At 44.8% G+C, this 25,447-nt stretch overlaps 1 protein-coding gene across 2 annotated transcripts in view; it reads right to left on the bottom strand.

The window, feature by feature from the left end:
- PHF21B (PHD finger protein 21B) overlaps positions 1 to 25,447 on the bottom strand; it is a 265,259-nt gene that overhangs the window by 163,752 nt on the left and 76,060 nt on the right. For both annotated transcript variants that reach the window (XM_080390800.1, XM_080390799.1), the window contains 3 exons: positions 2,759 to 25,447; positions 2,128 to 2,160; positions 1,779 to 1,844 (listed from right to left, as the gene is read on the bottom strand). The exon at positions 2,759 to 25,447 is cut by the window's right edge. In XM_080390800.1, coding sequence (XP_080246926.1) covers positions 1,779 to 1,844; positions 2,128 to 2,160; positions 2,759 to 2,812 — 153 coding nt within the window. In that variant the 5' untranslated portion in view covers positions 2,813 to 25,447. The remainder of the gene's footprint in view (positions 1 to 1,778; positions 1,845 to 2,127; positions 2,161 to 2,758) is intronic.

Raw genomic sequence — 25,447 nt, 5'->3', positions numbered from 1 at the left:
GCCCTTAGCTATCATGTAGTGTCAGATTTGCTTTAAAAAAGAAAGTATCTGATTTGATTCTATACAGTGATTAAACATCTTTGTGCTCTGCTGAGTAGGGTATTCTATCCCCTCCCCCCTCCAAAAATGGCATCAAAGCAATCAAAATGGTAATGTTCAGCATGAATGGGGCCCCATCCCCCACCTTCAAACTCTGCAGACTTTTCTCCATGTTAGAAGAAACCAACACCCCTTCCTCACAAAATGGAAGCTTCCACTACCAAATTGAGAGTGCTGACAAATTCTGATTACAATAAACTGGGAGGAAAAGGGTGGCATATAATCACCATCACCTATGGGCACAGATTATATATGCACGGATCACTTTTCAACTTTAACCACAACTCCAGCAAAACAAAACAAAACAAAACAAAACAAAAAGGAAAAAAGGGTTGGAATCGCACACGTGCCCCCTTCCCCTCTCCCCTCTCCCCCGGCGGTCCCTCGCCAGGAGGGAGGGAGGGAGGGAGGGAGGAGGCGGCTTTGGGGCTGGCAGCCCGGCGCCCCGCAGGCGCTGTCCCCAGCCCTGGTGCTGAAAGGGCTGCTGCATTCCGGAGGAACGGCGCTCGCTCCCGCCGCCGGCGGGGCCGGGAGCCGAGGGACGGGGAGAGGAGCTCAGCACGGCCGCGCCGGCCCCCCGGGGAGGTGGGGGGTGGGGGAGGGGGGGGCAGAAGGGTGTGGAGAGTGAAAGTTCACCCCTGGGGGGGGTCGAGCCGGCAGGTCTCCCGTCGGCTTTGTCAAGTGCCCTTCCCGCACGGCAAGTGGTGGGAGCGGGGACAGGGGCGCGGGGGGGGGCGCGGGCAGTTCGCGGAGTGTGAGTGCGAGTGTGCCGGCGTGAGCGTGCGCCCGGCGGCGCGGCGCTGTCCGCGGTGCTGAACGCCCGCCGCCCCCCGCCGCGCCCGGCAACTTTCCTCCCGGGGGGCGGGGAGCGGGTCACGGGCGGAGCAGCGGGCCCGGGGGTCACTCGGCACAAAAAGAGAGATGAGAAAGTTTGGGGAGGGCAGGGGGGAAGGGGGGTGGGGGGTGGGGGGGAGAGGGAGGAAGGAAGGTTTCTGATTTGTTTTGTTCCCCTCCTCCCGGCTTTTTTTTCTTCCCCCCCTCCCCCCCACCCCACCCCGGCAGCTGAAACAGGTTAATATGTTTTTATTCGTATTTTTGGAAGGGGGAAAAAAGTGAAAGTGCCTAAGTGAACTCGAATCAAAAGCTAACACGTCAGATCAGACCAAGGAAAGAGAAAGGCAAGTGGGGAGGGAGAAAAAAAAAAAAAAAAAAAAAAAAAAAAAAGAAGAAAAGATAAAATAAAGTGATCAATAAAAATCAGTTTTGTAATCAAACCCAGAAATGGCTCCAAACTGGGCTCCAGCCTCCTCCCTCCCAACTCTTGCTCTGCACATTGCACGGAAGTGCACAAAGTAGCCCAAGACAGGAGAATTTTCCATATTCCTAAAACATGTCGACCAACTCAAAATGGACGCCTCATTTTTTTTTTTTTTACGTTTTAACTACTGCTTATCTTTTTAGTACTAGTACTAAAATCATTCTCTACCCCAGCAAGACATCCGAGAATCCGACCTCATTTTGAAAACATGCATTTTCTTACTTTACGCTTAGGAAAAAGGATGTTATATTCTCCGCTGTCGGTATTTTTCAGCTAACGCAGACACTTTTCGGATGTTTAGATAGTGCATTGTAAAAACAAAAAGAAAAAACAAACACAACTGAATCGATCTGTTCCTTACTTGTTTCTCATTAAGAGCTGCTATTCTTGATTGCCTTTCATGGATTTGTTTCTTAAGATCCCCGTTCTGCAAAAACGGCAATAAGATGCATATTAAAGGCAAAGTGTAAACTAACCCCTGTAATGAATAAACTTGCGATCTAGAAATTGTTCAAAGGCAAAACCGTTCCACCAAAGCCGTACGAAAGCATGCACACACAAAATACCCTCCTTAGTAAGAAAGCTCAGTGCAGACTACAAAATGAGATCTCTTACTGATAAAGTTTCTCATCCTGCTGTCCCAGCACAACTGCGCTTATTACAGCAGGGATAAAATACTGAAGAAGAGAAAAAAAAGGATCTGCATTTACCTGTGGATCTTGCTTCATCTGTGCAACTAGTTTCTATAAAAAAAAAAAAATCACCCCCAAAAAAGGAGGAATTAGAAACTGTTTCAAGTTTAATGGATTTTTTTAAATGTATGTATGTGTGTGGACGGGGGAGGGAGGGGGGTAAGGAACAAAGAGGCAAGTAAACACTGCGAGTCAGTTTCAAGCAAAGCTCATAAATATTCAAGTCTCGTCCTAATCTCTCCAACACACACGCACACACACTCGCACACACTCGCTCACACTCACGCACACGCACACACACACTCGCACAAGCACCCACCGCAACGTTAAGTCCGCATCTCCACAACGCACACACACACAAAAAAACTCAGCCAAACAAGCCGCAAAACTACTTTGGCGAAGTGCTCGCCATTGCCGCGGGGGGCCGGGGGGGCCCGGGGGGGGCCCCCGCCGCGGCCCCGGCCTCCCCCGCCGCCCCGGCCCCGGCCCCGCTCCCCCCCCCTCCCCTGATCGATAGACCCTGCGACAAGAAGCAAAGGCTACTTGATAAGCATGCAACACTGGCTCCCTTCCGATCCTCCTCTCCCTCTAAAAAGCACCGGGGATAGAAAAGCATTTTTTATTTGCTTATCATTTTATTTTTTTTTACCTGATGACATTGGACTTCCACTTTTAACGCCTCTTGCAAGCTGTGTAGCTCCATCCCTGCAACTTGCCAGGCACTTTCCTGCCACTTTCAGATCCGAATGAAGTTTTTTTGTTTGTTTGTTTGGTTTGGTTTTTGGTTTGGTTTTGTTTGGCTTGCTTTTTTTTTTTTTTTTTGCCCCCTCCCTTTCTTTTCTTTTTTTTTTTTTTTTGGCTTTTTTTTTTTCTCTCTCGCTTTTTGCAACCGACCCGCCAGCCAGCCAGGCAGCCACCCCTCCCTCCACGGAAAAAAAAAAAAAAAAAAAAAAGTAATTAAAAAAAAAGAAGGAAGGAAAGAAAGAAAAGCCAGGAAAAATAAAAAAAAAAAAAAAAAGGAAAAAGGAATGGCAGTAACAATAATAATATTAAAAAAAAAGCGACAACAACAAGCGAAAGAAACAACTACTCAGTCTGCAAAGCAAGTTCTTTGCCTCTTTGCTGGGGACACAGACTCATCACTCACTTTCCGCCAAAGTAGGGGGGCCCCTCCCCCCGCCCGCGCGCCCCCGCGCCCCCCCCGCCGCCCCCGCTCCGCCCCGCAGCCGTTCCGCCGCCTCCCGCCGCCCCGCCGCCCCCGCCAATGGGGACGGCAAGGGCTGAAAACGGGAGGGACTATATTTCCTCGGAGTGCGCGCCTTGATTTCACTTTGCCTGGGGAAAAAGTTGTGCCTCGGCTGCCAATGCTAATTCGACGGTGCCCGGATGGAGCGGGGGGCAGGGGGAGGGAGGGGAGGAGCGGGGGCAGTGAAGGCTTGCGGCCCGCGCATGCGCACTGCGCCGCCGCCGCCGCCGCGCCGGGCGAGAGAACAACAAAGTGCCAGAGCGCGCGCGCGCGCGCTCCCCGGCGCGAGGGCCCGCGGGGAGAGGGGCGGGGAGAGGGCGGAGCCGCGGGGCGGGGCGAGCCCGCCCCACCCCCCGCCCGGCACTTCAGGGCCGCCCCCCACCCCCCAGTCCGGCACCTCAGGGCCGTCGCTGGCGGGATGGGGGTTCTCCCTGGCGGGGCAGCGTGGCCCCTTCCCCTCGCTGCCCCGTGGGTGTCCGCTGGCGGCTGCCCAGGCCGGGGTAGCCCCCCCCCCCCCCCCTTAGCCAGGGACAGGTCCCAGCGGCTGAGGAGGGGGAAGTTTCTCCCAGTCCCCCTCCCCCTCCATCAGGATCCCCGGTACCGGGCCGCCTCTCCCCTTCCCCGCCCCGGCCGGCACGGCAGCAGCTGCCGGCCGGAGCAGCCGCGGCTCGCCCCGTCCCGCCACAGGCCGCTGGCGCCTCCCGCTGCCGGCCCGGCCCCGCGCGCGGCGGGCCGTTGGCGAGGGCTGCGCGAGCTGCGAGCCCGCTGGCGGGAGGCTCGCGCCCCCCGGCAGCGCGCCCAGGTCAACCCGCCCCCGCGCGCCCTTGGCGGGCAGGCGCTGCCGCCCCCCGCGCCCGGGACGGGGCGTCCGGCCCCCGCCGCGCTGAAAAGCGAAGTGTCCCCAGGGGCGCTGCGGGGTCTGGGGGCTCCAGGGCTGCAGCTCGCTGGGGACACGAGCACCCGCACGGCGAACTGCGGGGGGAAGCGGTGGGATGCGTGGGACGCTGGGTCATGCAACGCGATCAAAGAAACTTGCGGGCGAGGGCTGGCAGCTCGGCACCACGGCCTCCGGTCGGTTGCTAACAGCAGCGACAAGACCCAACGAAAGTACACGAGTACCTGATAATACCTGACCTGTGAAGTAAGGCGAGAGAGCAGGCTAGGCTTCTGAGCAGTTACCGAGAAATTTGCAGTGGCTTTAAAAAGGCTAATGAAGCATTCGAACTTAACTTTTGAAAAAGGGAAGCCTGAAGAATTTTGTAAATTGGGAATGTTACCTTTGTTACCTCTGGCTGTATCAGTGCAAACCTTGTGTGAGTTCAGAATCAGCCCATCAACAACTGACTAAACTAGTCACGTATGATTTCTCTATGCATTACTTGTTAATTCATTGGCATTATGCTGGTTGATTTGTTTTAATGCATATTTCATTGGTAGAGCAAAGAAACTTTTTCTCAACATTACAGATTAGTCACTTGTTCATCAGAATAAAATTAACAATTACTGCTAGCCTAACTTATTGCAAAGAAGTGTACAGTTTCATGACGTGTACAATTTTATGACGTTACCTGCAAGGGGTGAGAGTTATTGTGTTGTCCTTCCCACATCAGTGAGATGCCAACAGGAAAAGTGTAGACATTTGTTTCAACCTGCTCGCCATTCAAAAATTGGTTTATACGTCCCCGGTGCTATGATGGGTCACAGATTTTAATTGAAACATAAATTATAAATTATAAAAACATAACAAAGTACATTGCTTTTCATTTCTTGAGACTGCTTGTATTGTTTTCTAGTGAAGTTGTGTAAAATACATTAATCTGTCAAATACATTTATGCAATAGCATTATGCAATCATTTATAACAGCTTTATGCAATGTACTTGAAGATCATGGTGGCAAAAGTCATCCTGCTTGCTGGAGGCACAGGAGAGCTCAGTGAGCTTCCCTTACGTCTGTTCACCTGCATAAGGGAGTCTTACAGTTAGGCTGGGAAATGCAAAGGGAACGGGAGACCAAGTAGGACAGCTGGCAGTGTTGCAAAGGGGTCTGCTTAAGCATCGAGATTTATGATCACAGCTAACTAAAAAAAAAAAAAAAAAAAAAAAAAAAAAGTCATGTTATGTGAACTGTGACATATCATGTGATTAAGCACATTTTTCATTGACCCCTGGAAAGATTATCCTTGCTCTTAGAAGTTGTGGAACTTCAGAAGTCCTCCAGAAGAAACTGTACCCCTCCTTTCCCCTGGTGGTGGAGATCATGTTCAGAGCCTGGATGGGGACTTTCACATACAAAAATATCCTGGAGAAAAGGTGTGCGTTCTACAGCGAAATGTGAGTGTAACCTCTCTGTTGCCAAAAGTTTTGCTGTTTTCCGTATGACATTGTTTGGATAAATAAGGACTAAGAGGGCAATTTTACAAACACAGCTCATGAAAACTTTATGAATGTGAATCAATTTGATAATCCTTCATAATAAAGTTATGTGCAAAGCATTTCTAAATCAGACTCCTTTTCTGCAAAAAAGTTATTGCAGCAATGTATTTGACAGATTGACCTACCTTATAGGATTGCCTAAAAATGCACAGTACGGTATCAACAGAAGACCAAAGAAAAACACATTTTGTAACAATATTTCCTGCATACAGCATCTCAGGACCAGTCATTGTATGAAGAACACAAGATACCCAAAATTCTTTCTACTAATTCATCTAATTACAGGTAGCCCAGAATCCAACACCTGAGAGTCAAATCTTACAAAGATTACAAATCTTACAAATCTCACAAGAGGTGATGATGTTCCTTCCTTATCAGATGCTATTACTGATTCAGGAGAAGACTTGCAAAGCTACAAAGAAGAACAAGGCATTTAATTGCTTTGGTAATGCCATCTTTCTATTATAATTAACTTGGAAAATCCACACCCACACATACCTTTGTGTAATATGCTCCCTCTCTTTCCTCCGAAGAGTACTACAAAGATGTGGAGGAATAAAATACTGGACAGTGATTTGTAAATACAATCAATGGTTTTGTTGCAAATTCCATGCACTTTGAATTCCTCTTCCCAAACTGGCAAGGAAAAGTGTCTGAAGACAGTAAGATCATGGGCAGCTGAACGAGAAGGAGCAGCTGCTGCTCAACACAGGCTGCCCAGGGAAAATATTTGAAGTGAATGGCAATGTACTGTGCAGATTCATCTTTATACACAAGCCACTATAAACTTTCCTGTAAAAGCAAGGGCTCTTTCCGCAAGTGGGAATAGCCAGTGGTTATAAAACTTAGGAACCAGCCAGGTAAGAAAATGGAAGGGTGGAGACTGAAGCCACATTGAGAGGCTTAAGGTTAGATGACCTCTCCAAGATGTGTAGTTTCCCTGTATTTTTTTGATACCTCCATTCTACAATATGTTCCTTGCCCTTTTGAGATCATCTCTCCAGCTTAACTGAGAAGATGCTGTAGAGAACAGGAATTACTTTATGGAAATAACTTTTTCCTCTTCCCAAAGTCAGCTTAACTGGGGACTAGAGACAATGGCTATCTCAGTGAGACTGAGAGATGTAGCCAGCTTTTGTCTTTGGTGGAAAAACCTTTGGGAGAGGCAAAATGAATCAGGAACTTCATTCCCTGTGATTACCAGAGGAAAAGGAGATGAAGAACAGTGAAATGTGGCTGTCTAAGATATGCAGGAGGCTGCAACATTCATCTAAAGATCTGATCCTCTGCGTTCATTTCTAAGTCTTTGACATCCTCTTTGTCTCATTACCTGGCGTGTCCCTAACCCCCCAATTCCTTCACCAGAGCTGCAAATAATTCACTCTTCACAGATTCATAAACTAGCCCTTCCACACAGCTGCAAGATTAATTGTGTCCTTTCCCTTCCTTTACTTGACTAAAATCAGGGTCACAGGAGCAGAACTTACTCCTCTCTGATTGTTTCTGCATCATGCATTTGAAAGCTGAGAGGACCCCAACTATTAATGACGCATTGTTAGATGACAACAACAACATTAGACTGCATTTCAATTCTTGTGGAGATTCAGTGTGGGGGAAAAGGAGCTTATCATACCAGCCACGATAAAGACCTCTGCTGAACTTTTGCAACTCCTATTTAGCTGGAATTCCTCAAGCTATTATTCCTTGTGTGCAAATTTCTTTCTCATCTTTTTGTCATCTCCGGGTTTTTTTCGGCACACTCTCAATTCCCTCCAGCTGCTGCTCAACTCACATACTTTCCCCAGCCTGATCCTGCTCCCTCAGATGGTTCTGGAAGTACAATGATATGGCAGCATCAGGTGCCTGCAGATGAGACAAGCATTTAAGATACTTCACTGGTCCCCAACGGCGGTCCAACATCTACTGATCTTCTGACAATACAGACAAATTGTTTCACCTACTCCTTTCCCCATTTCCTGCCAGAAAATCTTTGACTCCAAATAATGTTATTCATGTAAGGTAGAATGGAAAAGAATCAGCAAATCAGCATCTTACCAGATTTCTTGCACTGTTGATTATGACTATATAAAATCGTCATTTATGAACTATATGATGTAATGGAGAGTATTACATTTTAAGATAATCTAAAGTTTGGAGCGCAATACATATGCTAAAGGATAGGAAGAGAGTTCAGAATGATTGTGACAAATTGGAGAAATGGTCTGACAAAGTGATCTACAATTCTATATGAACAAATTTTAGAGATTAAATTTATGTAGATATAATCAAATTCACAAATACAGAGTTAGAGACTTAACTGCTTAGTGGTTCTGCAGGAAAGATATTTGAGTTTATAATGGATCACAAGCTGAATGAGAGTCAAAACTGTCAGGTTGTTGCAAAAAGGGCTGAGATGCATAAACAGGAGTGAAATTAAGATACAGGAAGTGATCCTTCTGCTCTGCTCCACACTGGCAAAGTCTCAGTTGGACAACTGTCCAGTTTTAAGTACCACACTTCAAGCAACATGTGGCTGAGTTGGAGAGGAAGCAGAGGATGTTAGTGAGAGCAGTCAGAGGTCTGGAGATTGTTAATCTGCAAAGAGTTAGTTAAAGGCTTGGAGTTACTTAGGCTAGCAGGCCTGAGAAGAGACATATTAACAGTCTTCAGACATATAGAAAGAGGAAGGGAGTAACTGGTTCTTCTCATCTCGGGGAGAGAACAGGAAGGGTTAGATTTACATTCCAGAGAGGGAGACTCAGACTAAACATCTAATGGCAAAAGTAGGTAATACTGCTACACATTCCCTTTGGAGATGCTGGCATCACTGGTAATGGAGATCTCTAAGAAGTTGTTAAACAAACAACCTCCAGAAAAGATAGGAGTGTTGTCTGATACTGTCTTGGAGGAATGAGAGAGGCAAGATAACCTCTTAAGACCTTTTCTGCACCAGTATACTATTATCCTTCTGATAATACAGCTGATGCACCAGTTTAGGATACCCTAAATTGCATCTACTACTGGCTCTCCTTCTTCCTTACAGGGTTCCTCCTGTTGATACTCAGCTGTCCTGTTTTATGGTTCACTCTCTAACTGGCCACATACAACTCTTACTCCCAGTTACCCAATTACAATAAATATTAACCTTATACCTTGCAACCTATTACTTCTGTTGTTAAACCATCATAAATACAAACTTCCCACTGATGGCTTAAATAGCAAAAAGAGAAAAAATTGGTTCCCTATGACCATATTCCAGTTACCAGGGTTTTTAGACTTCCAGTTGCCTTCATCTGGGGGCCGGAGGAGGGAGGGAGGGTATTAAAAGAAAGAGAACGAAGACTTTTTCTTGGTAATAATTCCAAATGTAAAACACAACTTGAAAGAAGTCTGAAATACTGCTAGTTTTTAAAGAAGTATCAAGACTTCTCTGAATGTGTATATTTTCTTGCTTTACTTTTCCCACATCTACAGAAATGATTTACACATACTGACTTCTGAGAAATACTCTTCGTATCAGTCCGAAAAAGCACAAGATCCTTCCTTCAAAGACTCTAGAGGCCAATAGATATAAATACACTCTCCAGGCTTTCTTTGTGAGAAAAGGTTCACATCAAAAACTGTGGAAACTACAGTTTCAACGTAACAGAAGACAGGATGCTGTTCTAGGGTATTGCCATAATCTAAAAGCAGATACACAACAATTTCAGAGTGGAACCAACAGACAAAAGTACTCACTTTGGCCTGTGTCTGAAACTCACTTCTACAAAACTGGCATTCACAATGGAAAGTCTTGAGGCTTTCCCACAGCCTTTATCCTATCACTGTAAGGGCAAATTTCCTTCCTGCTCTAGCGAGGCGTTCAGGATTTGGCTTGTGGGATTTTTCTGTCATGCTACTTTTATTCATATCAGCTGGATCCCAGTTCTGGAACACAGATTTCTTCAACACTGAAGGGTTGAGTGCCCAGAAGACCAGATTTGTAAAGGTATTTACACCTCTGAGTTGGATCCCAAGCACCTTTAGAAATCTGACTTGTCCTGCAAAGCATCAATTAGTTTGTTTTCAGAAGGTGTTAGGTGCCTATACACCCTTAAAATCTGGCTTTTCCCTTGAGGTAGGAGCTCTTCATCTTGTGGTCTCAAGTCCATTGTTTGCAATGAAATGGTTTCCTTTCCATTATCAGCTGTAAGCATTTCTCTAGTTATAACAATCTCCCTTGTTCTCCCATTGTGTTATAAGCACTTTCCTGTTCTGCCTTTTATCCTGTCCTTCCATCTCTCTGTTACATTTCCCCTGATTTTTCCCAGCTGTCTCCTTTTAGCCTCCTATCTGAATCGCAGGATCAGACCTACCAAGCAGACTGAATCTCAAGACAGGATGAAATCCTATTCTATGTGCAAACAGCTCTTACTGACTTCAGTGGAAAATGCCTTGATTACATCTGCAGAAAAGATCTGGCCCTTTAAATGCAAAATGAAGCCAATATTTTTATGCATTTGAAAAACTACCAGTGGGTTACATGACAGTATAAATCATCAGCTGGTCTTCACTTTCATGTCAGTCCTTGGAAAGGCCCTCCCTGTGCTGTCGTGCCAACAGGTAAAAGGACTTCTGAAAAATGCAGACATTCCAATGAGAGAAAAAAATCTATTAAAATCAAAACTTTCGGCACATTTGCAAGTCTCAGCAGCACCACTCCCATGCTGTTTTTATGAAAAACAGCTGCATCAGTAAGCATAACATAGAACTTCAGGTAAAAGGGATAAACAATACATTTCTCTCTCTTGTCAGGAGTGATCATGAATAATTGACTTAAGTTCTGTTACTCATCCCCCCCAAATCACAAGTTAGGTACACATGCCTTATGTGGGGGCAAAGAGGTAAAGCCAGCTCCATTCTTTAGCCAATTTCTTTTTATTCCAAATACCAAACTTAGTTTTTGTATGCTGCTTCTCACATATCACGTACTCTACAGTGCCTGGTAAAGTAAATGAGGTCCTTTTGGAAGCACGATTCCCTGTAGGGGATTTTTGTGTTCATTTTCCCTGGGAAGAGTTAAAACAAAGAGTTTTCTTCTCAGTTGATTCTTTTTGTTTTGAAAGAACATTTTGAATCTCTCTAAATAGACTTTTATATCCATGTAAATGACCATACAAAGTCTCATACTGTAAAACCCAAGCTCTAGGACTGTCCCCATATTACAGAGCAGCCTGTATGGAAAGTAGTGATGCTTCACATAGTCGGACATTTGGGAGAACCTGGAAAAGGCTTCTACTATGTCAAGAAATTGTACAGTGCAGCCAGCGCAGAAAGAACATCTAGCACATTACTCCAAAGAGGGGATGTGCTTGGGCTGAACTGCTGAAGCACGTCCTGAGAGTGTAACACACCCCTGATTTACACCTGTGGTGTCAGTGCAGTATAATCACTGCCTGTGAGATTTAAATCAATGCAGTGTGATTTTCAAAAGCTCTCATACTGGGCTAACTTCACTAACTTTGAAGTGAAGACTAAAATTCAAATGAGGTATAATAATGCTGAGCACTTCTGAAAATCCCTCCCATGACCTTGAGGCTCACGGAATATTTTAAAATTTGATCAGCAAATTCTGGGTGTTTCTCTTCTTATGTTGGAAATGGTGCTATCTTTTCTTCTCCCAGAGAACCAAGTCACTTTGAGATGTAGCAAGTTACACACCTGAAAACAAACAGTTGCCAAATACACTAGCTGCTTTTTTTTTTTCTTTTTTTTTTTTTTAATTTAGGCTAAAAGCATAAGAGTGGGGTCATATAGCTAGTAAAGCATAACATTGTGTTGGAGTGTAAAAAGTTTAGAAAATAAACTTATGTCCTGCAAGTGACTTAGTCACTTGGACTTAGGATGCTCCATCCCTTTCAGGATGTGTGCATTCACATCTCCTTTGAGAAAAAATCCTCTCTCTGCTGAATAACATCTACTTCCAGACATTTCACACAAATCAAGGATTCAACAGGATATTGAAGTTCACAGCAAGTTCTCTCCTCACTTTTAGTAGATCTGTCTCCTTCCTCGGGAATGAACAGTCCATACCTTCCAGCACCACTCTCCAGAGCATGCCTTGACCTCCTTTTCAGGCAGGAGGTAATGAGCCAACTTTTTCTACAAAATACTTTCTCAACGGGTTCAGCACCCAGTAGCATATGGGAAAACTTGGGCAGCTTGATATGTAAAGCTGTCTGAAAACCACAGTAATGCAAAAAACATCTCACACTAAGCCTGAGGTTTCCCAGGCTGCCAAGGAGATTTAGAAGCCCCTTTCCAACAAGTGTTACAAATTTCAGCCTCTCGGACAGCTTGGAAAATACTTTATTTAAGCATTCTAGTAGGGAAAGAGAGGAGAGAAAAATCAGCTATCAGCCCAAGCCTGCTCACACTTCAACCATACCGTTACGGAGAGGTACCTGTGCCACTAATGTCCTCGCTCTACCAAGCAAGTCATCTGTCATGGGGAAAACTTGGTGTTTGTCCTAATACCCTAGAAACCAGGCCTGGCTCTGGCAGAGGCCACCAACTTTCTGATCTCTGTTGTCATTTAGTCAGCATAGAAAAAGCATTGACACCTGTCACCTTGGCTCCATCCCAATTGACTTATCTGCCTGATGCCACATTTCGCTCTTACACAAAGTGCCTGCAAACTTATTCCCAAGGTTTCGCTCCCCTGTGCGCTGGCACTGATTTAACCCAACGCCACTTTTACTTCAAAAGGAAATATTACATTAATGTCTGTGGCAGAATGCAACAGGTTTTTGTAGTGCAATGAACAGACAGCGACCCAGCAGCGAGCAAGAGGAGTATGAAAAAGAAGCCTTCACCTCTCTTTGGCTCTGTGCAAAAGTCTCCAGCACTACTGAGACACACTTTCACGGGACAGTCAAATTTCTGCTGAGTAGGATGAAAAGATGAAGCAGCCCATTTCACTGTATTCAGCAGGCTCCTGCACACATAAGCCCTGCTTAACATTTCTGCTGAATAGAGCCCTAGGGCAGAAAATACATTGAACTCCCATAGTGGACTACCCAGTAATGGCTTTTTAAAACTATATCAATTTATATCATTTGCAAAGCACAAATATTTAATCTGGTTTTAATTACAGAAACCTCCTAGATATTGTATTTCTTGTTCTCTTTTCCTCCCCACCCCCTTTTTCAATTTTGTGGTTGCTGCTGTTGTCCTGCGCTTCCAGACTCATTCTGTTTTGCAAGGCTGATCCAGTCACTAGAATCCTTTTATCACTCTGCTTTGAAAAAAGAATTGGATTTCTTTTTGTACATTGGGGTGAATTTGTAAATAACACTCGTTCAACAAATTTTGCTCCAAGGATCACTCTGGGAATATATTCAGATCAATATCATCCCTGTTAATATCACTTGAAAGTAACATTGCACAGCACCACAGTGAGGCTGTGGGAATATCATCTTCAAAATAGGGGGTCTGAGAAAGTCAAATGAGAATTGCTGAGCAACAGGATATTGTTCATTCAGTCCATGAACTCATTCTCTGGAGCAAGGTATACTAATTATCTCCTAGTATTGCAGCAGCACACACATAGGCTCCCCAGTAAGACAACTGTGCTAGGAGCTGTACACGCTGAGGTTAAAAAAATGAAATGAAATAAAATAAAATAAAATAAATAAAATAGTTATGACAGAAAGTCCCTGTGCTCAAGGCAATTATTGGTTGTTGTGTCTTACTTAACACGTAATCATGGGAAACAGCTCCAAAGAATATTAAAAAATACATTCTGCATTCTCAGGGTTTTTTTCTCTTCTTTAAATAAACATACTGAGGTTCTTTAAATAGTCCTCTCTGCACTAAGCATAAGTGCAACAAAAGATGTGCAAAGGCTGCAAAACACAACAGAGCACCAGGAAAAATAGATTAAACCCTTGAGTGAATGAGAACCAACGTTCTGGTAGGGTATTAAAGTGCTCTCACCTCACTAGTAAAGCTAGTAAAACAAAAAGGCTTTTGAACACTTTCTAAAAGTCACCAGAACTGTCAAAATAAAGGAGAGGGTATATACACTAGGTATATACATGTTGCTTGTTCTTCTTTCCCAGTTCAGCATAGAAAGTCTTGAAGTGCCTCTGCAGGTCTCAGGTGTAATGGTGTCTCCCATGGGAAGATATTGACCCCAGCCATGGCCTGGCCATGCTATGTAGATAAGAATAAACAAGTTGAATAACACACAGCCTGAAAGTTGATGCAAATGTCCGAGCTGCAATTCATCCAAGTTAGCAAAAAAGACCACCAGTGTCCTGATGCTTCCTATATACCTTCCACACTAAATTCCCCGTCTATCTGCTTTCCCTGTCTTTTTCTGGGCTAAATGTCAGCCTCCCTGTCCTCGTCCCAGTTAAATACTAGGTGAGTTGTATAAGGATGCCAAGCAATTCATACTACTATGTTCTTTAATGCCTATTTTACTCTGTTTATGTCTCTACAGAAACCTTTTGTACAATTTTATCTGTTCTTGCAAGACTAGCATTAGACTTTCTTTTTTAAATGCCCTTTTCTCGGGACTTGAACCCCCTTCTAGTCCTTTTATTTATTGGGAAAAACTTGCAAACATATCTCAGGCATATGACAAAACCAGATCCAGAAAGCGAGCAAAAGGAAGCCCAAATTTACTTTAAGAACGTCTCATGATTTTTTTATTTAGTCTCATGATTAGCTAGGAACAGGCTGACTCATGATGTTTGAGTGCCCTGGCTCAGCAATACTGTTTTTGCTGTCAGAATGTCTGTGTATGTCCTCTGGTCCCTGCACTCCTTCATCTCACCCTCAGCTGATTTGCATTACTGGGGAAATACGTGATTACAAAAGTTAAAGGAGAGTAAGGAAAAATAATTCGGATCTAAAGAACATGGCTTGGAGAGGTCTCTCCTGTACTGGCTGGCTTCTGTTCCTGCAGGTTTCCCTTCAAATTCCCAGGTATAAATCTACCCTGTAAAAAGGCACCATGAAATAAAGGTGATCCTACTAAAAGGCCTGGCCCAGTGACTTTCTGTCCTCACTTTCCCTCAGTGATGAATCCCTTTAGGACTACTTTGCAGCAACCAAGTTAAACAAGCAAACAAGTTTTGCTGGGATCCAAGTTGTCTCTCACGATTCTATGGGACTGGAAGTGAGCCCGTTGGTCTTTTCCCTTCCATTGCTCAGCTCATGTTGATTTGTTACAGTGTCAGTGAAACAATGCTTTGTGTTAATCTTTTTTTCTTAATTATCTTTATGTTAGGCTCTGAAACACATGACTTACCTCGATGAATGCGTTCCACAGTCATCTGCTCTGAAGTGATAGGAAAATACAAAATGTATTTGCCACTAACAATATTTTTGTATATACCCGATGTAAAACATCCTCAGTTATTGCTTCCAATGTTATAGATAAAATACTAACAGGAATCCAGGAGTAATCATAAGCAGAATAGCAACCAGAGATCTAGCTTCAGATCTGGGCATCTGTTTTAAGGTATGAAATACCATCAGGTTTGAAACACGATTCTGAAGCTCACATGAATAAATCTTGACACATGAGATTAGAACCACTGAAATCAATGAATTCCTTTATTCAGCCTTAAAACGCGTTGACTTCAATGAGGCTTGCCTAAGGACATGCAGGGTTTGTTCCAGTGGTCCAGCTTGCTTGAGTGCAAACTGCAAGACTGGGCTTACAGCTTGCCTTTCATTCAAACACTAGTCCTGATCCTTCTGAAAAAACCTAGGAGATCTTGATTTTCATCAAAGATCTGGGCTCAGTACACCAAGATGACAGTAAAATTTGCATTTTAGCTATATAATGACAAGTATTATTAATAAAATAATAGTGCAACAAGAGAGAAATTCATTGAGAACCGGGTAAGAACAGTAATGTTTTCATTAGCCACATGTTGAAAGGGAAAAATTTTTATTTGGGCCCAGTCTCGAACACCTTAGAAACATCATGCTTTCACTGAGTCCAAGAGGAATTCAGTGAGCACAAATATGGGATGGATGTCTTGACAAGATGCATCTACATAGGATGAAGAGCTGCTGAAGAAACATACATGGCAAAGGTGTTAAACAGGAGGCCACAAAAGAAACTATTTAAACCAAGTTCACCTAACTCTTGCAATATAGAAGGTTGCAGTGGAGAAACTCCACTTCTACTCAATTCTGCACTCAGCTTTGGGAAATCAAAGAATTATAAAATGCATCCACTCTAATCAACAATTAATTTAGAAGATGTGTCCTCCTTCCTTCTTACCTTATGCATAATCTGAAGGCACCTGAATGTCTGAACATAGAATAGTTTGGATTGGAAGAAACCTTTAAAGATCATCTAGTCCAACCCTCGTGCAGTGAGCAAGGACATCTTCAACATCTTCTAGCAAATGTGGAAAAGGTTCTTCATCAGGCTCTAATCCATAGTTCCTATACCAGAGCTGAAGAAGCCCTTGAGCTTATCCTGTAGAGAGGGTATAGCTAACGCTAGCCTTAAGATGGACTAAAAAATGCAGTATAAAGGTTCGCCATTCAAGCAAATATCCTGGCAGAGCTTTGTCACCGCTAGACAACCATACTGTGACTAATACTACAGCTCAGACACAGCAATCTGAGCAAAGCCACCATTACCACCACATACTCATATAAAACGCACCAGAGCTTGGAATTCACACAGAAAATAGGAAGCTCAGATATTTCTCCACTGGAAGAGGTGGAAAGGTGAGGCTGGGGGAATGGAGAGAAACTGCCACCATCCCTCCACCTCAGAGTGGATGAGACCGGGAGGTGTTTGGAAAAGAAAGGAGGTAGCAACATTCTGTTGGGGGAAATTGGTGCTTGTTCTTAGGAACAAAGGGGATCTGGGAAGAAAATATGACCCCAAGGGGGCTATCTGAGACTTAGTGCCTCCTTGCCACCTCTTTCTCATGGCTGGGGCTTGAAGTCACCAGTCTGGCTCCAAACCGTGTTTGTTATACTATGTATGATAAAAATATAACAACCATCTAAGCCCTACTTGGTTGATATAAAATTACCACCTTGATATTGACTTTAATTTCAGTGAAAACAATGCTGATTGATTGTTGATATAAGCATGCTAAAATGTAATTTTAGCTATCCTCAGTAAGGCTGAAGCCCAGACTTCAGAGACAAAAGCAAAGGTGTAATGGAATGAAACAGCCTGAACTGTTACCTTTGCTACAACTCAGAAGTGAACAGAAAACACTAATATGAAAACTATAGATTTAGAACTATTCCCTCCAGAATGGTTATGTGCTACCAGCAGCACGGGCAAATATTTTTTTTAATATATACATGTAAAGATCTTTAAAAGAAAACAATCATGGCAAGGTCTCCTAGGACACCAAGGACAAAACACTGTGATGAAATCTACAGCTGAACAAGAATAATTTGCTCTGCCAAACCAGCCAGAGTTGGTTGTACCCTTTAAAATAAATAAACCAGTTCCATTTAAAATAAAGCTCAATGTCATGTATATCGACTTTATATGTGTCTTGTATCACACAGACAATTGCATATATTGACATTATATTTGCCTCTTACCACAGTCAGTTGATACACTGTGGATACATGGTATTTATATATCCATATATCTACACCCATATACACACACATATGTAAATACCTACATACTCACACACATATATGCACGCACCCACATGCTTAAATGTAAGGTCTGCTACTAAGTTTTGCTTTAGTCATTCAAACTCGGCTTCTAAACACATGCACACAGAGTAGCACACAACTGTGCGAGTTGAATCAGCTCCCCAAGGAGCAGAGGCTTGGCGAGCAGCTTCCTTAGTTCATTATAATCGCTGCTTCCAATCTCTTGTTAGAGAGAAACTCTATCACCAGGATTCTTTAGAAACCTGAGGCTAGCATCTCTTCATTTAAACTGGCATCACTTGGCTGAAGACAAAGGTATAACGGAAAGGGCAGTGTTTATAGGAAGACCACTTAAACCCAGCAGTTTTTAATGTGGGTGGTGGGGGTTTTTTTCTTTAAAGCCTTGATAAGGTTTCAGCTTCCACCAGATCTCTGTTAGCACTAACCACTCTTACATCAACAGGTTTGATATTAATTCAACAAACTTCTTGCTCCCTAGCGTAAAAACACAGGGACTAAAAATAAACCTGTTACAAAATATGCATTTTGTTTATACATATTTACACAGACCTCAGATCTGAATATATGCAGTACCAGAAGGATAAAGCCATCTGATGCAGAAGATCAGTAAAGCAATCTGTAGGCTCTACAAGGGCCAGAAAAGAAACATTTGTATGGTGGCAAACAACATTATGCAAGATATGCATGTGCTTTAGTTTGTGATGGAGAAATAGTTGCATAAATTGTGTATCTGGAGTGACTGGCAACTATCTTGTTCATCCCTGCACACAAAAGAATAAAGCTCAGGATTGCATCCTTCCTAGTTCAGGATTTAACTATTTTGGGGTGGTTTTTTCCCTTCTTGGGGTTGGGCTTTTTTTCCTTTTTTTTTTTTCTTTCCTTTTTTTTTTTTTTTTTTTTTTTTATGTGTCTCTGGAGTTTGATTTTGGAGGCAAGCTCCCCCTTATTTTCCGCGACATGCTCTCACAGCCCTGCCCCTCTTGCACGCTCAACGCACAGGATGTGTCAGCAAAGTGAATACGGGATCTTTTTTTCCTCCCCTCACAGAGGAGGAATGTGATGGGGGAGGAAGAAGAGTGGAAAAGCCTTCTCTCCCCCCTCCCCCCCCTCTGTAGAGCCTGCTGGGAAATGTAGTCTAGCAGCAGCTGCCTTAGAACAAAAGAGAGCCGGGGCTGCGGTGGGGAGGGCATCGCGCTGCGGCCAGGCACCGCGTACCGGCCCAGGGTACCAGCCCAGGGCATCGCGGCCCAGGGGTGAGCGGGGGGGAAGAGGGGTGGCTGCAGGAGATCTCGCTCCCTCAGGTCACCCTGGCTTCATTGTTCTTGGGGTTTGGCCAACTTCGTGGAAAAGCCTCATCGGCACATGCGAACTGCTGTGGGGTACGGTGTGCCACCCGACTCGGAGTATCAGGGCTTGAGCAACGGGAATTGCTGCTCCTGGTCCTAAGGGCTGCCGAGCAGGAAAACTTTCACTCTGCTTTTTGTTTGTATATAAGAGGGATTCAATTTAAATGGGAGCAGGGAAATTACTCCCTTGGATTTGATTCCGTTTGCTTGCCTTTAACTTCACATCTCACCAGGATAACACGATGTTCTTCTCATCATTTAACACATTCATTTAGATATTTTTAAATGAAAAATTAAGGGGGTGTTCTTTCTCCGTTATTGTTGGTATTTTTAACCTACACCCAGCTGCACAATTACCCTGCACAATTACCCCCTACACCACTACTACCACTAGTCATCTCTTTATTTCTGTATTTATTTTCTAGCTAAGGAAAAAAAAAAAAAAAGTGAAGTAATTTCTTCCCTTCAGCCTCCCGGGCAAGCAACTGTGGGGGTAGGAAATGCGAATTCTTGGAAGCCTTCTGGGATTTATTTTTTTTTTTTTTTTGGAGGAAATCAGGTGCTCAGCCTCGTGCTTTTAAAGGACGGGGGCATTGGCTCGCCACAACGCAGCGGCTTTTGCTAACGTGTAGCCAGTTTTCCTAGTGATTCTTTCCCAGCTATCACAGCATATGCAAAGGCAATAGCCCGGATCTCTTTCTCTCGCTCTCTTTCGCCTTGGTAATTACTTTAAGTTTCAGCTCCCCAGCCCCCCCACCCCCCCGTTAGCCTTGGATCCATAGTTTCTGCTGATGACTCTGTGCTCCTTCCCTCCAGTACATCAGCTGTTACTTTTCATTTCATGGCTCACTGGTGAAACTCTTGAACTCTTTTTTTTTTTTTTTTTTTTTTTTTCCTTTACGTGTCCAACCTGTTTTCTTCCCCAGCTGCTTTTGACTTCTCTCAAGATCTCATCTTTTATCACATTAAAGCCGCTGGATGCGTGTGTTTTAGCGGGGCGAGGGGAGGAGGAGGGGGAGGAGGAAGGGCAGCCGGGATGCCAGATCCACCGAGCAGCAGGGAAAGCGGCCGGGGGAATGGGAGGGATGCTCCGACCTCCCCTCCTTGCCTTGCTGTGGGAGAGGAGGGGGCGCCCGGCCGCGGCTCGCCAGGACGGGGGCTTTGTTCTGCACCCGGGGCTGGCAAAGTGCGCCCGAGTTCAGCCTCGCTCCGACGCAGCGACACCGCAGCCCTGGGCTCGCTCAGGACCGCTGCAACTCCGGGAAAAGAAAGCTCCACCTCCTCCAGGTCCACAGGAATAATTCCCCACCGCCGCCGCCCCCGCTCCATCCTCCGGTCCCAGCCGGGGGCTGTGGGTGGCTTGGGCGAGCGCACAGCCCGGCTGCCCCACATGTCCCCCCCATGTCCCCGCGGATGCCGCTCCGTCGACGGGGTAGCAGCGGCAATGGGCTTGCTTGGGTTTGGTTGTTTTGGGGGTTTTGGTGTTTTTTTCGTTTGGGTTTGGTGGTGGGTTTTTTTATTTGTGTGAGGTTTTTTTGTGTTTTTTGTTTGTTTTTTTTTTTTTTTTCTTCTAATAACCGAAGCAGCAACCGGCAGAGACTACATGAAAGGAATGATCAGCAGGCGCTCATCGTCACCGTGTCAGGTGGGGGAAGGGAGACACTTCCGACTGATTTAGTGACTGGCTGGGGAAAACAGGCTTTGACTGGGGAGAGGGTCTGTCTGGGGGGAAGGGAGAGAGAGGAAGGGTTAAGGAAGGAGCATCTGCACAGATGCGCAGGCAGCCTTGGAAAAGCAGCTCTGCCCTGTGCTCCCCGAACGGGGGCTGCACAAGCATCCCCGAGGCAGCTCTGCCTTTCGGGCGCTGCTTGGGGGGAGCCGGGAGCCCACACCAGCGCAGAGGTCCTGGATTTCCAGCTCTGAAGAAACCGTGAGGACTCCCAGCACTGTGTTCACCAGAGCTGTGCTGCTGCCAGCCCCGCTCGGAGCACCCGTCAGGTGGGGTGGCTCTGTAGGTACCACCTCCCTCCCCATCTCAGGGCTGCCTCAATTTTTACACGAATTACAAACCTCGTAGTCAAATGAGATTAAGATTAGGGTTACTCAGTTTCCCCACCCACCCTCTAAAACCCACTGCTGCCATTTTTAATGTGTACTTAGATACTTTTTCTGTTGTTAACCAGTATCCCTAGCCTGTCTTCTCTTTCCCGACCAGCTGTGGTGACTCGGTGCCATTCAGAGATGCAAGCCAAAGCCAGGGCCAGGGCCTGTCCGTGGAGTACAGGGACACCACAGTCACCAGGCTGCCCCCAGCCGCGGGCTTTGGTCAGGAGAAGCACTGAACACACAACTGGGAAATCACCTCCTTATGGGGTAAATGCCATATTGCAGTGGGGGAGCGGAGCAGGAATCAAGGGGCATTGCAGTGGGACTGTGGGTCACAAATCCATAGGGAAATGGATGTCAGTATTTCTACCATCCAGTTTGCTGAGAGACTATAGATGTTTGCATCAATGGGGACACTTACAAATTGAAGTTCAAAGGGTCCTTAATGCTGACTGAGACATACCAGACCCAGACAGGGATGGAATTTAAGTGCCTCTCTCCTCAGAGCTTCTTATGAACCTTAAGCAGATTCTGCTCCGCTTGCCAACTTTGGTGGATTTTATTCAGAGGCTCCCTAGCTCTTCCAGTCCACATTGCATTTGTAACCCAGCATTGTCCCCAAAAGGCTGCAAACTCCACTCTGTAGCTGGGCCCATAGAAATGAGGCATGGCAGAGGTATGGAATGAGGTATGGCAGCACTGCACCTGGGAGCGCCAGCGCGGAGATGGGTGCTGCACCACCGCAGCACCTTACCTGAGGGTGCCGTGCTCTGCTTTCCCTCCTGCTTCCATTCACACCCTCCTGCTCCCCACCACCACTTTTCCTGCAGCAGCATCACTTAGTGATGTGGTTAGCCAGTTCAGAAAGCGGATCCAGCCAACCGCTACCCTCTCAGAAAAATAAACTGCTTTCCAAAGCAGATTCTGCTCCCACCCCCCCTTCCCTTTGAAGTGCCTAACATTAGCACTAGCCATGGAAAGGCGGTCATCTGGGCAGTCACCAGCTACAGGAAGAAATTACCAGTTACACTGAAGATAACATTTCCCTTGCTAGCGTTAAAAGAACTTCAGTGTCTTCCTTGTTTGTTCCTTTTATCCAGATGTGGAAAGTAGCACATTTCCACACATCAAGGTGCTGCTAAGTGTAATGTGTATTAGCAATTTACAGTACTTCATTATACCTTATTCTAATTCTGTACCACCCTTAAGATACAGCTGTACTTTAGTGACAAAAATAAGAATTTCTGAACACAGTGTTCAGTACACATGGCTACAACATTCCAAATGGTGACAGCAAGTGCAACCTTTTAGCAGAAATAAACGATAAGAAAAAGACTTCTCATTATTATAACTTAAAGTTAAGAAAAAACTAACAAGCTTGAATCCACTTGTCAAGTGGGTCCAATGAAGAGTCTCTGACATTTTCAAAAGGGTCAGAAAACCACCTTTCAACTAGTAGACCAGCCCTCTGCATGCTGTGGAAATAAGCGTGTGTATGATAGATCTAATAATAGGTAGCTGTCATGGTGATGGGTGCCCAGAATAACTAGTATACCCCCTCTGCGCCTCCCTGCTTTCCTCTCAATCTCCCACTTATTTAGCCTGTATGTCCCCCAGCCTCTCCTCATGGAACTCGGTGGAGACCCTGGGCTACCTCATCTGGCCTTATTTGTACAACAGGATCCTAAAGGGTGACGTGCTGGCAGCGAGCCTAGGCTACCAAAATAAATTGGGCACAGGCCGTCTGTACAGAGATAAATGGCGCTGCTGGCACACTAGCCTAAGTCAGAGCTTCTCCCCTGGGAGAACACTCAGCGGGTGCAAAATGGGCAGAGACCAGGTCAGGCTGATCAGCCCAGCCTCTCACTGGTGTTGGAGCAAGAGAAGGACCATGTGCTGTGGAAATAGGGGTGCAGCAACAAGAGAAAAATCTACGGTTTCCTCTGGCAATCCTAAGGAAATGTCTTCTCCGTGCCGAGACAAACTGCAGTGTAATCTTTGCTTTTTCCTAAAAAATCACCCAACTCCTACTTCTGTCTCTCTCTTTTAAGGACATCAGTATTTTTCAGTCATAAAAGAGTCTTTGTAATGTACTCATTTTGTGAGGCCTTTTGTTACCTCCATATAATTCTCCCAGACAATTATTATCACAACCATTGTTACACAACCCAGTTAAAGTAGTTCTTCTGCGCCTCCGTCTCTTTCTCCTGCTACAAAATGAAATGTTTGAATGAAGAGTTACATTCCTCAAGATAATGAACTCTCCAAAAGGAAGGTAATGGAAAGTGCATATTAATTAACAATGCTAAATTGCGGGATGGTATTTATATCACATTGAGATATTAGGAATGGAGAAAAAAAAGAGTTCAGCTTGTTTTCTCCATCACAGGCCATCTTATTAAACAAGAAAAAAAAAAAAACCAAAAACAACCCAAATCAGGATTACACAAACCTTTTCTCCTATTTAGCTTCTCTGCAGAAATCAGTAAGTGTACGCATTTCCTGTCAATTGATGACTCCCTAGAGGATGCTGCGTCACTGACCACTGACAAGTGAGAAAATTTCAAATCCTCTCCTAGAAGTATCGTAATATCCTACCAAGGACATTTTACTTGGCTTTCTGCATCACTGGAATAGGCAGGAGAATTACAAAAGCTTCACTGCATTTAGGTTTGAGGCAACACTGTCCCTTGCAGTTAGGCTCATAGGGGCAGAAGGTACACGCTTCCTCGGTGTTGGGGTACCACGCCACACAAAAAGGGGTCTGAAACTGGCTCCAGGAGCAGCACAGTACAACCAGGTGCAAGCAGAAGCCTTTTCAAATCACATTAATTATACATACCTGCATTTTCACTCCACATTTTCCAGGCGTCCCAGAAAGTCAGCTGCATCACTGCTGGCAAAACACCTTCCTCTTCCTGCAAGAGGACCAGTCCCTCGGAGGAGCATGTGAAAGGCAATTCAGGCTCTAGTCCAAAACAGACTGCAGTCAAAACTGGTAACTTCCAGACATGCAGATCAGATTAGTGCTTGAAAGCCTTGTCCACAGCACAGGCCATTTTTTTCATACTGCTCTGCCAGCGTAATCATATTCCTTGTGATCCCTCAAGCAGCTACAGCACCCTGCCAAAAGAGGGTGGCTGCAACCACAGCAGTAGTTTTGTCAGGATGCACACACACACACTCCACCCTGCATGCAAAGTGTAACATAAATGTACATAAAATCATATTCGATTAGCAAACTGAAAAAATTCCAGACGGTGTCTGCAGAACCCAAAGCTGGCACGTTTAGGCCGTTAGGTTTCAGTTTCAGCTGCCCTGAGCTCTCACTAGCCATCTCAACCTACGGGCTATTTGAACATAGAGAACTTCACTACTAAGGGGTCTCAGTTTGGGACAAACCTTCAGATGTTTCTCTTTATTCAAGTTTGGCTTTTTTCACTAAGTTCTAAGCAACGATGTTAAAACATAACTCTAGCAAGAAAAGACTTTAAAAGCTTTAATGTCTTCCACACTTAAACCCAGCAATTTCTTAGCTGGAAATTTTATCAGACATAAGGAAACACTCATGTGCCAAAAATCTCCCTGTTTTTCAATTATGCCATTATTCTGAACAGAGAATCTGTATCAAGCCTATATTCCCATACCATGCGACAATGCTGTAGCTATAACACAGACAGAAGCCACCTTCCCCATGTTCCTAAACCAGGTAACTGTGGCTATACATTAAAAAGCGACATGGTTTCAACTTGGCTTAAACTCTACTTGAAGCGTTACTTGAGCAAGGTACTACTTTTCATTACACCAGGCAAGTTCTGTGATGTGCCTCCAGAACCAATCCAGCAGGAAAGCAACTCTTTTTTTGTTTGAATGCCATAATTACAGTCTTTCTGACTGAGGATGATCCTGATGAGTGTAGCTGCTATAGACATCGATCTAAATATAGACAGGCTCCACGTGACTGTATGGCAGATGTCAATTTGCTATTTAAACCCTGCTCTCCCTGTGACTTGCAAAGAAATAAATGATCAGAGGAAGAGGGACACTCCATGATCTTACCCATCTAATCATATGCAAAGTTAAATCTCCTTGAGAAAGTTGCTAAAAATCAGTAACAGTAGTTGAACAGTGCAGGGAATGCACAATTGAAGACCAGAGTAGAATTATGACTTTGATAGTGTCATTATAAGAGTATATTTGCCCCTCACATAAAAGGAAAACAGGATCACGTGCAACTCTGTCCACCTGGCATTTGCATGGAGCAGCAGACAGCTAGTGCCACTTAACAGAGGAGGTGTCGCACTCCTGCACGACAGCGTGGTTCAGAGCAGAGACAACGGAGATCATGCACCATAGGGCAGGAGTGAAAGTAGGGATAGAAATTTCCATTTTTGCCACTACTATAGCCAAGATACATGGCAGCACATTGACTTGAACTAAAAATAATCCAATAGTAAATGAGCTGTAGGTTAAATGCTGAAGAAAGGTGGCCCTTAATCTGATGCAATATGGTAGAATATACCAGTAATTTTT

The sequence above is a fragment of the Falco punctatus genome, assembly GCF_963210335.1.
Source record: "Falco punctatus genome assembly, chromosome: 6".
Taxonomy (NCBI): Eukaryota; Metazoa; Chordata; class Aves; order Falconiformes; family Falconidae; genus Falco; species Falco punctatus.
The sequence above is the reverse complement of the archived record's forward strand: the minus strand, read 5'-3'. Positions and strand labels throughout refer to the sequence as shown.